Source organism: Rissa tridactyla, chromosome 7 (genome assembly GCF_028500815.1).
Source record: "Rissa tridactyla isolate bRisTri1 chromosome 7, bRisTri1.patW.cur.20221130, whole genome shotgun sequence".
Lineage (NCBI taxonomy): Eukaryota > Metazoa > Chordata > Aves > Charadriiformes > Laridae > Rissa > Rissa tridactyla.
Window position 1 is genome coordinate 12,998,027 of NC_071472.1, and position 13,946 is coordinate 13,011,972.

The 13,946-nt window shown below is 43.6% G+C and overlaps 1 protein-coding gene across 4 annotated transcripts in view; it reads left to right on the forward strand.

The window, feature by feature from the left end:
* The window catches only part of SEMA5B (semaphorin 5B), a 277,297-nt gene that overhangs the window by 214,333 nt on the left and 49,018 nt on the right, over positions 1-13,946 (forward strand). For all 4 annotated transcript variants that reach the window (XM_054209282.1, XM_054209284.1, XM_054209283.1 and 1 more), the window contains 2 exons: positions 1,410-1,617; positions 3,740-3,947. In XM_054209282.1, the coding sequence (XP_054065257.1) occupies positions 1,410-1,617; positions 3,740-3,947 (416 nt within the window). The remainder of the gene's footprint in view (positions 1-1,409; positions 1,618-3,739; positions 3,948-13,946) is intronic.

Consider the following 13,946-nt stretch of genomic DNA (forward strand, 5'->3'; position numbering starts at 1 on the left):
GCTCCAAAATAATGTAGGGCTTAATACACCAGCCGTTAGGATCCATATTTATTGTGTAAATGTGAGCTAAATTCCTGTCAACTCATTTTAGCACGTCGTAAGAGAAGCTCTGCATGGTGCACAGCGGAAAGGCAGCCACGCTGCAAAGAGTTACTTTGGTGCATGTGGAGACTATGCACATGGGAAATTTGTACGCTGTAGCTGGAGTGCTGTAAATCCACATCCTAATTGACAATATACCGACTTCTCTTCCAAAGAAAGCCCAAAAACATGGACCCAAATTGAAGAACAAGAAATTTGTGTGTTTTTTTCTAGTGAAATTACTTAGGTGTGAGCTTCTCTTAGTGAGAAGTGAAGTTGTCCGTGGACTGAGTATGGGAGTTGGCAGGATTTCTAGTTTGTACCACTGACTCCCCTGGCCTCGGGCAAGATAAATAACCAGTCACCCAGCTGTCTTTTGGAGTAATTGATCTTCTGCCCATTGTGCATGGTACTGTGGGGAAGAGTGAAGATCCAGCCCTGGCTACAGACACAGACCACAGAACTGCATGGAGAGTTTTAATCTTGCATTGTTTTTTGAAAATGCTGAATTGTAGAGATTTGCGTGAGATAGATAGAAATTCAGGCCTTAAAATGCACTATCCACCTGGTAGGACTTATGCTGGTGTTTCAAAGACACAAGATGAGCTCTCTTCTTTCCTTCTATTCTGGATGAACAAGGGCATTGAATCCAATTTCGGTGCACCCCTTGGTGCTGGAAGATGGGTGGACACGGCTTGATCTGCCCTTTGCTGAGAGAAGAGCTGCGTGTGGGGAGGGGGCAGCTAGTGGCTAACCTGCCTGGCTTCAGATGAAGCTGGAAGGGTCTGTTCAGAAGGGACCACATCAGAGAAAAGCAGTGTGGTGAGTTGGGCTCTGTGGTGCAAAACCAACCTGGTTTTCAGGTTTTTTAACCTCTGTTTTTTGTGAATTGTACAGACTGAGATACCAAGTAGAATCTGAAGATTATTTGAAATCCTTCAAGGATTTATCACCACAAAAGCTTTCTCCCCAGTGCTAGCTTTAAATCTTTCTACAGCTAGTTTTAATTCTTTTATTTTCCTCCTCGGTTTGTTAATGCCTTTTGCCCTTCTGGTGTGCTGGCTCCAGGGTATCACAAAGGAAGGAAACACCACATCGCTGGTCAGTGGGCCAGCTGGGAGAAACATTTTTAGAGTGGGCTACAGGCCAAAGCTAGGCTAAGGACCTATGATCAGGCCCAGGGCCTGATCCTGTGACCCTCATACAGACCCATCTCCCCAGGAAATCAACAGGACTTTGGGTTTCAGAAGAAGAATTTCAGGGTTTGGTCTTGGGCTGCTGGAGAGGGGAGAAAATGCAGGTGCTGATGTTCAATCTTCCATGTTTAGTGTGGGACGCTGAATGATGACAGCCCTAATGAGAACCTGACGGAGAGAGTCCTGCAGGATGCGCAGCGCTTGTTCCTGATGAATGATGTCGTGCAGCCGGTGACTGTAGATCCGTACGTGACTCAGGACAGCATTCGATTTTCCAAACTGGTGGTTGATATTGTTCAGGGGAAGGATACTCTCTACCACGTGATGTATATTGGGACAGGTAAGAGCATCGGGGCTTAAGAAAGTTCCCTCGTAGACCTAGGAGCCCTGGGACCCCAGTCGTGACATTACACAGTTGTCATTCAGTATCATTTGGGCACAAAACAGCATGGAAGTTAGTTTGCCTCAGTAAATTAAAAGCAGGATGGAGAACTTGAGGCAGAGTCCCAAGTGAACAGACCATAAATCTACATTGTGTTTAAAAACAACAATAACATTTTTCTCCCTTTTATAAAAACATGTTTCAACCCATCAGACTAATACATAACAGTGGGGAGGAGCAAAGGTCACTGAAACGCTCTGTGGTTTCGTGCACGTAAGTTGCCTTTCTGCGCTATGACATACTCATCTCCAAATAAGCACTAATAATACTTAACCTCCAGGCTTGCACAAGGTTTTAATTATTTCTTTCTTTGCACTTCCGTGTGCCTGCTGCTGTATGACTCCCAGTGCTTTCGGGAACGGGCATGCACTGAAATGTAATGCAGATGGGGAAGCTGAAGCAAGTGCTTTTTTTGTGGTAGCATAGCGAGCCAGTGGTAGAATTAAGTATAAGATTTAGTCTCTTGATTTCTACTGCCATCCTCTAATTAGCAGGACACGTTGCCTCTTCTGAAAAGCACGGATATCTTGGATAAATGAAAGATGCTGAAGAAGGACAAAGTGTTATAAATGGTTGTCTTAGCCTATATTCGTACTAATGATAGAGGTTAAATTAAATAGTTTGATTAATCAGAGCATATGGCCAGCCTCATGGGTATAATGTTGTTATCCTCTATTGCAGAAGCTTTGACTTTAGAATAAGATGGATTGCCTCCGTGTTAGTTTAATTTCACATCTGAATGCAGAGTCACTGCCTCATTCTCATGTTACCACCTTCCAGGACTGTGTCATAATTTATCCAACTTTTACCACCACTTCAAAAGTGATCATCTTGGATGTGTTTTAGTAACATCCTCACTGTGGGAGCTTCTATGTACATTGATTATGATAAGATTTTACTTAAATGGAAACACAGCATGGTGCTGCCATTTTGATATCTTGGTATTTTAAGTGAGGAGTCCCAGCTACAAAGCCCGAGAGAAAGCTGGGATACTTTCTGCCTCATATCACTTGTGTAGAAAGGTCTGCTCCTTATTCGTGTTTGCTTTCTGGCCCTGGTGAGTGGCGACTGCAGAGTGAGCTCTGATGGACCTTCTGCCTCTTCAGTAGAGACAGCCCTGCCCAGAGGCAGCCCTGGACATAAACCCAGTCCTGGGACAAACCGAGCCAAAACTTGGGCCTCGGTCCTGTTCCAGACTTAAAGCCCCCCTAAGTAAAAGAGAAGCTTTGCACGGCAGCCAACCCCGCCACTCTAAATTGCTGAGCTTTGGCAGCAATACAGAAGTTATCGGGATAGAAGGATTAAGCTTCAGGAACACCCGAGGCTGACAGACCCCTTTGGGGTTTTAATGGAAAATGGTGTGGTTGACGCCTTTTCCCCAGCATAAATCTCCCACAGTTTATTAGATCTTTAAATTATTTAGGTAAGAAAGAGCACTGTGAACACAAGCATATATGTTTCTGTGTATGTACCGCTCATGCCGTAACATCCCCTTGTCAAGCTGGCAGGACGGCTTCTTCCAGGAAGAGGATCAATTAGATCTGTGACCCATGCAGTCATTACGGAGGCCTCTGAGATTTCCAGCAGTGCTGCTGCATCTGTTGTCATTTGTCATGGCATCAAATCACACCGATCTGCTCCATAAACCAAAAGAAATATAGACTCGGGGCACCAGAAATGATCCCTGCTTTCTCGGGTCACCTTGCTGGTAACGGGACGAGACTCTTTTCTGCCTCAGTGCTACAACTGGGAAATATTTCCAGGTACTCACTCTCCAGATGGTTCACATCCTTCTGGTTTTCCATTAAAATACATTCATAGATGGTTTCTGTAATATCTGAGAACTGCTGAGGGTTGTAACCATGTAGCTGGAGCTCTCTCTACCATGGGCAGCAGGTGACCCAGAACTAGGTTTAAAGCAGCTGTGTAAAGATGACACTAATATTTCACTCCTTAGGCAGGTATGAAATGAAGTCAATGCCTCCAAGATTTACTTGTGCCTTGTTTCTTGTTCCATTAGAGTATGGCACCATCTTGAAGGCCCTTTCTACCACTAACAGGAGCCTGAGGAGTTGTTATTTAGAGGAAATGCAGATCCTCCCTGACGGGCAACGGGAAGCAATCAAGAGTCTTCAAATCCTACACAGCGACAGGTCTCTCTTTGTGGGCTTAAATAATGGAGTGCTAAAAATTCCTCTGGAGAGATGCTCCATGTACAGAACAGAAGGGTAAGCAAATTTATGGCTCTGATATATTCCACTTCAGCCTAAAAACAAAAGCACCGGGGAAACATATTCCAGTCTGATTTGGTTTAGAATGCTTTTTTTCATCACTACAAGACAAAAGACACTGTTGGAAATGCATCTCCTGACAGATACATTCATGACAGGAACAATGAGAATGAGCAATAATTTTTTTTGTAATATTAATTAATCCTCATCAGAAATTAATTGTGTGTTTACCACAGAAAGACTTGCAATATTTACCACCATTTTTTTTTTTTTTAACTTGACATTTCGGTGTTGCTTTTATTAACTCCGTGTGTTTTGCTGGTAGTTCTTATTGGCAATATGGCTGCAGGTTTCTGAATTTGGGTTGCAGCCAGCCTATCCTGGCTTATCCGAGTGATCACCTCTCAAACATCTGATGAGGCAGGGCTGAGCTGCGTGGCAACTTGTTATTGCTTTTGGAACCTAATAGCTCATCTCAACTATGTGTGACACCTCTCACACCTGAAGAGATTCTCTGCCTTGATTGTACCTTTTAAAAAGAGTAGGAAAAAAGACTTTTTTTTAATTGTCAGCCCTGGCTCCAGAGCAGTTTTCCACCCAGAAATGTGCGGAGAAGGATTTTGCATCCAAATGGTATCCCCCCGTTTAAGCAGGTGGAAGAGTGTGATACCAACCGATTGAGACATCTGCTCAGATAATCTTCCTGAGTGTGCAGTGGGGTCTGCTGTGGGTAATTGCTTGTTTACATGTCTTAAAAACAGTCTTCCTTCTCCTCTCTTGCTTTTGCCTTGCTTTCCTCGACGAGAGTTTTGTCTGCAACTGATGTCCTCTGTGCTAGACAAGAGGAAGGAATTTGTGAGTGACGTCTAAATGGATTCCCTCTTTCACGGCCTACTGCAAGATGTCCCTGCCCTCTTGCCAAAAAAACCCCAAACTGACATAGAAAATGTCACCATCCATTTTACTTTCAACAAGTAGAGTTTATCAATCAGCTTGTACTAAATTCATGTCTGTCTAAATACAAAAATGCCAGCTCTTTCTGTTTTCACTGAAACTCTTAATTATCCATTTCAGAAAATACAACTTGGTCATTACTGCGAGTTTGACACAGAAGTGTTTAATGTGTAAAGATTTAGTTGCTTATACAGACAGGCTGACACAGAAGTGTTTAGTAAGAGAAAGAGAACCACAGCTGGAAAATGCCATCCTGTCCTCAGCCCTTAAAAACAGAGATTTTAAAAAGGTAGAACATAACAGCTGTCATCTTCAGGCTGTCCTGGAGAGCTTCAGTGTGAGAGTATTTATGTGTGTATACATATATATGATCCAGTTTCAAGAGAAACGAGTTCTTCCTTTTCTTTCTTTTCCTAATCTTGAGTTCAGTTTTCCAGTAATTTATAGATCGTGTCCTAGTTTTCAGCCTGCATAAGTGGTTTGTGTGGCACTTCCATTAAAACTCAAATGGTGGAGGTTAGCTCAACTGCCTAAAAAAGGGACAAGCAGGGAATTGTCCCTTCAGTGGCTGGAGGGCAAACGGGTTGGGGTACCACACGGGAGCACCATCTCTTTAGGACTTGAGAGCCGCAGGGCAGTCCCCTGCTAGTATAAACTTATCCCAGCAAAACAAACACCCACCTCCAAAGAGGTTCCCTTGCGCGCTGGTGGCCACAAACAACCTCAGTTTTATGCATTGTATGGCACTGAGTCCTGGCTGAAATTCCTGGGAAGCTTGTGTACCAATGCTGTTTTTTTCTAAAACAAACTTTCTGGAGGCATTTTTCAGTGAAATAAGGAAGTGGTCCAGCTCTTCGGAGGTTGGAGGCTCAAACTCTGCCTCCATTGCCTAGTTTCATGATAGGGCCTCCTGACAGTGTGGTGGGTGTATATGTTTGGCGACGTGGAAGGCCAGAATTTGTTGAATTCGGGTGCTGGGCGGGTAGTGTATTTGTGTATTGCAATGGATCCTTTGCCCCATGGCTGAGTCTTGTGGAGGGACTGCGCACTTGAAAAAAGGAGGAAAAAAAGAAGAAAACTTAGGAAAGCCAAGGAAGGCCATTATTTATTTATTTATTTGTTTGTAAGGATATTTGTGACATTATTATTACTTTTTAAGCTAAGCCGTTTTTTTGTAGGAAATTATTCAACTGCAAACTTTTCAGCTGCAAGTGTCGGAACCCTTTTTCCCCTTCGCATCCTGGCTACGTAGGTGATAAGTCAACTTGGCCTCCTTTGGATTTCTTTCAATACTGAACTGTATCGAGAAGGATGTTTTAATTTCCTCCAGTGCATTCCACCTGGCACTTCTCCTGGGCTGTGATTTATTGCTTATTGTTGTGTCTATGTTTAATACATGCCAATATACAGCCACCACGGGAAGAAGGGCTCCCACCCCTACAACACCCCCCGCTTAGTTTTTCGTCGTGCTGTGACTTCTTGACTGGCCTCTCTGAAAAGCTCTGGTTTCAGCAGTTTTTATAATCTAATCGTTTTGATGGAGGCTCGGGAAACTTGGAGGTGATGGAGAATTTGTGCCTCCCAGGCAGGAATACCACAACGCTGTTTGTTTTCTTTGGCTCTGCCTCATGTTATCAGGAAACTTTGCAGCCTTTTGCACCCTGGGGGCTGATGTGGCTTTGTGATTGCTGACATAGAGCTCTTCCCTTCACCCTGCCTTCTCCCTTCTCTCTGGAACAGGCGATCTCCTATCGAGAGAAAATTGATCCTAGCATTGATCCCCTCCAGCGATCCTTGCCACTGTGCTGCTTTAAAACCTTGGGGCTTGGTTCCAAGGCTCAGAAATGAGGCAGAGGAAAAAGCAGCAGGGAAAGGAAGAGGTGGAAAGGGAAAAGGATTTCTGCCATCTCCTTTACTGTTTGTTTATTGACACGGCACCAATTTAATCTCTTAAATGGTGGCCAGTAACTCAGCCCCATGTCTTGATGTTGTTTGTTGACCCAATATATTTCTGGGTGTCTGAGCAGTGTTTTGTGTGTGCCCACTGACCTGTCTCAATCTGTCTTTTCAGAGCAGCCATTCTTAGCAACAGGGCAACGGGAAGACATCTGTAATGTCAGCTGCCCAAATTTACAGGCTGGATTTGGCTGCAGGGACCTTGCCTTGTGCGTGTGTTTTCCTGTTGTGCTTCAGTGCTGCCGTTCCCCACTCTCGCTGGAGAGTGTTAGGAAGATGTCCAAGGCGAGCAAAACCTACAAACCCTTTGAACACGCAGCGTGTTTTGAAGGCTGCTTTGCTGGGTGTGCTTTAGCTTGGCTGTGCTTGCTGCTGGATTTTGCATGGCTTTGAAATCTTTGTAACCTCCCTGCAATTTTCAAATGAGCTTGGATTTTTACCTCAAGTTGCCCCCAAGCTTTGGGGAGGCATGTTTGGAGAGCCAGCACTGCAGCTTTATCACTGACACCACCATATCTCTAGATATGTGCCTGAACAAAATCCTGAATCTGAATTCGAGAGAGGTGAGGACTTCAAATCTGGACCATTATTTTCAGGTGGGACCTATCTGTGGGGGTAGTTTAATAATTTTTTCAAAGGGTAGGCTGAAATTATTCATTTTAGGAATTGCAATCAAACAGGTAGGAAAATGAAGCTGGTTGTTGCAGGGAGCACTTTATGATCTCTCTGTGTTGCCCCTTTGCAGCATCAGGGCTGTGGGCCTTGGAGTGATTTTGTAGCCATTTTTTGATTATACATTCTAACGAGGAAAAGAAAATGTGTTTGGGAACGAGACCAGAGGGTGTCTTGAATACCCACCTTTTCTGCTCTCACTGTCCTGAGGAGTTTATTTTAATGCACTTTATGTTGATAATCATAGAATCACAGAATCATAGAATGGTTGGAGTTGGAAGGGATCTTAAAGATCATCCAGTTCCAACCCTCCTGCCCTAGGCAGGGACACCTCCCACTAGACCAGGTTGCTCAAAGCCCCATCCAACCTGGCCTTGAACACCTCCAGGGATGGGACATCCACAACTAATAATCAGTCTTTCCTCTTCCTCCCTCCAGTTTTCTGCATAAAATTTGCAGTTTGCATGATGCAGGTTGCAGTTTTGGGACGTGCAGTGTGGTTCTAAGAACAGTTTCACTTGCCTGCCCTCTCCGTCATGCTGTGCTCACGTGTGGGCATCCCATCAAGGTTGTGTGAGTGCCACCTCAGGTCAGCCTCATGCCAGTGGAGATACTCCTGCTTCTGAGGCTATGGCGAGAGCCAGATCCTCTTGCGTGCAGCTGTGACACGCTCTCATTTGAACTCTGCCCGCTTTTCTGACCTGGTTGCGGTGAGTTTGCTGTTGAGTGACGCTGAGCTTTTGCCCTCCTACTTGGCCTAAATTCTGCCGTACATCCCCTCTGGGCCGTGGTGCTTAATGCAAACCTAGCAGAAATGACTCAGCTGACAAGTACTCTTATTTGCTGACTTGAGTTCTGTGTGAGGAACACAATCCACCTCTAAATAGCCCTGGGCCAGTGATCAGACAACTAAGTACATATAGGTGAGTAACTCCTGATATGGCTCCAGGGAATTCTCGGAAGAAAAGGGTCAGCAGCTGCAGTAAAGAAGCAGAGTTTTTTGCCGTCTTTCTGTCTTCTGTGCTTGCCTTCCAGTGTGGAAAACTGGAGCTCCAAGGACGGTCCCTGTACTACTTCCACACCACACTTTAAGGGGGTTGAGATACCACATGGAGGATTGCTTTGGTGGTTATTGTTGTTTTCTTTTTTTACTGCTTGTGTAGTGTAAGATCCTCTGTAAAAAGGGAACAAAGCAGTTGAATTTAAGATTGCAAAACCAGAATTACAGGACAGGACTGAAACTGTTGCGGAACTTTTGGAGGAATAATACAGTCTGGGAAGAGATATGAAAATTCCCCAATTTGGGGGAAAGAATGAATTGAATATGGGCTGGAAATCCTCTGACCTCTTCATCAGAATGACGGTAGTTCCTTGAAGGACAAACAAGGAACTATTGTTGGGTATAAAGCACGGGAGAGAAAATGTTAAAAGAGGTAGGGGAGGGAACAAAGCAGAGACTGTTGTTCTGTGGAGAGCAGCAACCAGCAGATTGCTGAGGCGATGTTGACGGCCTGACTGTTCATCAAAGACCTTGAAAATCCAGCCCCTTCTTCTGAGCTGAGGATGTGGAAAATCTGGCTCAGATTTTGTTTTGAAAATCTTCTCCCTGGGTCTTAAAAATTATTCAACACGTTGAATATCCTTTTAAAAATAGAGGCAAAAGGAAAGGTAAGAGCCTACAAAAATGTTGTGATAAAGCCTAATCATCAATTTCCATCTGCTTTGGCTGATATGGCCTCTCCAGAATTAAGGGAATTAGCTAATTATTGTACCACCAATAATGCTGAAAAGCTTTGGAAGACTTCATAGGCAGAAAGGAGAGTGTTCAGCCCAATCTTTTGTCATCCACAGTATCCAATAATACATCAGAATAAATCACTAAACATCTGGTTTGGCATTCTGGTTGCATTTAAGTAAATAGCGAGACTCCCACTGACAGAGAATGAAGACATCAAACAGAACCATGATCACTGAAGCTCTTGGAAAGAATGAAGTTTGGTAGATGAAATGGATCTGTGTTCTTTAAATAGAAGTGCAAAATTATACCATTTTCTCTATCCTGAAAACACATTTGCATCTGCTGTAGCAGGCAATTACTGCCATTTTCTTTAATGTAGCTGCTTATATATGTAAAGTTAAGCACATCCATACTATTTGCAGGATATGGACCTTTAAGATTCAAGGGCATGGTACAGGTCTAAGAAACCTGGATTTCGGGATAGCAGTTGAAGAGCTTCGTTTGAACGGTCTGGGAAAGGGATATGGCCAGGTGTGACTGAAACTGGAAAAAAAAAGAAGGCAAGGGTAAGCGGTAATGCAGTGAGCAGGGGCATGTTTCCAGTAAGATGCCAGAGAGATCGGTTTTCAGTTTCATCTTATTTGACATTATCTTTAATGGCATGGAAGAAAGAAAATAGCATACTTTGTAGATGGCATTTAGGTATGAGGGAATCACAAATAACAGTGAGGAGAGAAATGCAATGTCGGGCCAGGAGGGAAACCAGCAAGAGGCTGAGTTTGAGGAATAAGCCTGTGCTGAGGACGCCGGTGTTTGTATCGCTGAAAAAGAGAACGGAGGATGAAAGAGTGGAAACGAGCTTTGCTTCAAACCAGATGAATTATTACCGTTTTTCCCATTTCTGTTAAATGCTCGAACCAATGGCAAACTTTACATTCATTTTAAGTTGTCTGAACACTTTTAGGCTCCTACTTTTAGCTCTGAACTATGTAAATGGTCCCGAGTGGATGGTACTCTGGCAGAAGGGGAATTTAGTAGTAGCCAGAGTCTGGGTTATACAAGTGCTGAAACAGATGAAGGTCACTGCAGAAAAAGCAAACCAAAATCAGCTAATTTCAGGGCTCACTGGCTTTTGTCTCCTTACTATCATGACTGGGTTGCCAATTTGTTTCGGGGGGGCTTTGGATTTGCTAGGAGGGAGGAAAAAGCAGGGAGGCTGAACGTGCCGAGGGCTTTTATTTGTTCCTTAATTTTTCAAGTGTACTGCCAGCGTGGCTCAGCTCGCGAGATCGGGAACAGTTTAGTGTATGGATCCCTTTAGCTCTAGCAGGCTGGCTTTAGGCCAACTCAGATCAATGATGTCTAAAAGTCATTACCATCTGATGCCTGCTAGGTGGGCTGTGTGAAATTAGTTTCAACACAGCGGCGACTGACAGGAAACCAGGTAGTTTTCTTGGAATATGTAATGTTAGGATGACACTGATGCTATTGTTATACAAACAAGATTAATAACTAAAGCTACCAGCAAGCCCCAGGGCAGATATCCATTGCATCCATCAATTCTTGCCATTTGCGACTATTATGTCATAAAATTTGTATTCTAGGCAATGGTCATGTTCTGCTGATGCAGAGTCTACAGCCTTACTGCTGCCATGGCTGGTTTGCTTCATGTCTCAAGCTTCCATTCAGCATTTGCAGTGTAAAACAAGAATGTGTCCAATGTTAATACTGAATGAATGTATTGCTGCAGATGCATCATTAACTTTTTATTAGGAGATGTGCTGTTTTACCTGTTTGGGGAGGAGGAAGTGTCTGGAGCCAGAGCAAATTTGTTATTGTTGGTTTAAGTTTAAATTTAAGTATATATAAATACATAAAATATGTATGGGTTGTAGAAAAACATAATATTGTACCGTCCAGTGTCTTTTACATGTCAAAATACCTAAGTACTGTAGATCTATGGGAACACTCCAGTCTGCAAAGGGATAGGGCTGGATTTCAAGAATATCCATTTAGTTAAGTGATGTTGTCTCTTGTTAAAAAGTGGAATTGACATTTTTTGATGCTGTTTTTATAGCTACGTGGGAAAAACCAGCGGGGAATATGTTGGCGGGACCATTTTGCCCCTTATACATTGTTAAAATAGCCCTGCATTGGACAAGAGACGTGTTAGATCCTCAGGGTGTAGTAGGTGGTCTAATATTTATTTGCCTTTTCCAACACACATTAATCTACAAAGGTTCTGTCTAGTTGAATCTACATCTTGTTGAGCAGAAAATAATTACCTAGAGCTTAACAAAATCCAGCTTTCACAAAGGAGCTGCCTGAATATGGATTACTTTGTGCAGCCTGGGTGACAACTGTAGACTGTTTTCAGGTTTCTTTATCATCACTCACATTTCTTTTTAAGTTTTCTGCCTTTGCAGTTTTCATTCCCTTCCTAAGTACCCATTTTAGCATAATTTGTGTTCTTAAATCGTCAGCATCTTGCAGAGGCTACGTAAAGCACCTGTCTGTGTCCCTTGCAGTGGGTTTGCTCTTGCCTAAACCACCCTTTTCCCCGTACCCACCTACGCCACCAGGCTACAGGAGTTTGCCATGTTCACACAGAAGTCTCAGATCTGCAACCACAGAGCAGAAATGCAGGAGCAGAGCACATCTTAATCTGACAGCCGCCTCCAGACACTGACTGACACAGGGCAGAGACAGGCAATAACACTTGAGTGCGCTGATTTGCCCAAGCTGCCTTTCCAAAAGGCTGTCTAGTCCCCTCTGCCTCTTTCCATATGGCAGCCCTGGAGGGCATGTTTTCTTAAGGCTCAAAAGCCTGCTGAGGCTAGGAAATTGTTGTGCTTCGAAATCCAGACAAACATGCCTCGCGTTCAGGAATTCCTTCTGGCTATTCCTTTCATTAGGACTTTAATAGTATCCGAGTTTCTTGTGGATGACTGATCCCATCCCTGGTAGTCAGAGGCCCTCTGTACTTCTGTTTTTATTAGAGGTCAGTTTTGTTTGGCACAGTGACAAGAGTTTCTAATAATGTTTGTGGAACAACACATTCATTTTTTTTAATAACCTGCTTTACTGATGTAAACATAAATCCAGATTTAATCAGAGTTTTTCTTGGGATGGCATTAATCTTCATATTTGAATAAATGCAATGTTGTTTTATTTCACAGCTTTAAAAATAAAAATAAACACCTATCCAATACAGAAGTCGCTGTTGCTAAAAGATGATGGAATGGGACGTCAGAAAGTAAGAATTGGAATAGTTTGTTGCGTAGATTGTGCAAGGCCATAATCTATAAAACACAATTGGCTCATCAATGGACTTCAGTTTTAGAGGTTGTTTTACACCATGGCTTTAATTTATTCATTCAAAACAGATCATGTGCAGAGCAGCAATCACCGATGCTAAGCGTGTGTGGGTGATAAATTACACACACACACACAACACGCGCACGGTTGAGCTTCTCCGCCTCTGCACCCAATATCAAATGCCAAAATACCAAACCTTGTCTGTCCAGATTACCATCAACTGTAGCCCTCACAGTGGTGGTACCTGTGAGCTGTAGTATGCTCTTCCCGAGTAGTGCCCTGCTCCACAAATAGCCGCATTAATTGCTTATGAAATACATGGCTACTCGTCTTGAGGAAAGGGCAGTAGCATCTGGCATGCAATACGTTGTATTCACCAGCTGAGAAATGAAGCTGCTACTTGACCAGCGTCTGACTAAAGCAGCTCAGTTCCACTTGGCTTCTCTTCTCAGTGGGGAAAGATAATGGATTTGTACAGATCACTAACTCATCTCTGCAGTTTGAATTTTTAAAGGTATCAAAATTGGAGGGATTGTTTGAAGGTCTGGTGCTTTTTTCCCCTTTCTAATCTTATTTTCTTAAGCCACGAACATCCTTTTGATTCGTGTTCTTCTCTTTTCATGCCATCTGGCTTTAGGGAAGACAGAAGTCCGCTCTTCCTTGCATGGGCTATTGAAGTTGTCAGTAATTGTGATTTGGTTGGCTGGAAGCTAATATGATTATTTGTTTAGTTCATCCCCTCCGCAGGTTGATAGCAATGGGACAGTAAACTAACCTTGTCAGGACATGTCTGTCTGCCAAACACAGCCTCGTGCTTGCAACTAGCAGACACAGCTAAAAACCCCCTTATTGCTTGAAAAGGGCTGTTCCCTTGGGGTTACCTGCTCGAGGAGTACAACAAATTTCATTGAGTGCGAAATTCTCAGATCTTATTCCCCAAAAAGAGCAAGGTGAACTCTTGTGCTGCCTGTGCTCTCGAGATCTGAGCACAGATGAGCGTAGGCTGCTCAGCGCCTTTTGCAGGATCAGGCTTATAAATGTTTGCCCCGCACCAGTTGATAGCAATGTGGTCTCTCTGCCTCTAATGAACTAACTGGTGATGCCCATGGGGGTTTAAAGGACTAGGTGCTATGACAGCTGTTATGTTTCCCTGGTGAATGTGATGTTCATTGCAGGTTCCAAACTCATCGCCAAAATTGCAGAACCCTCTTCTGGCAGAGCGGCAGGGTTTTGTTAGCAAGAGCAGTTTGGGACGGGAGATTCTCAGTCTTTGGGTCTAGAGCCCTGCCTCTGCAGATCATCACATCCTGTCATTCCATTGCCACTTGCTTTTAGTCATCCAAAAGGAGTGAGAAAGA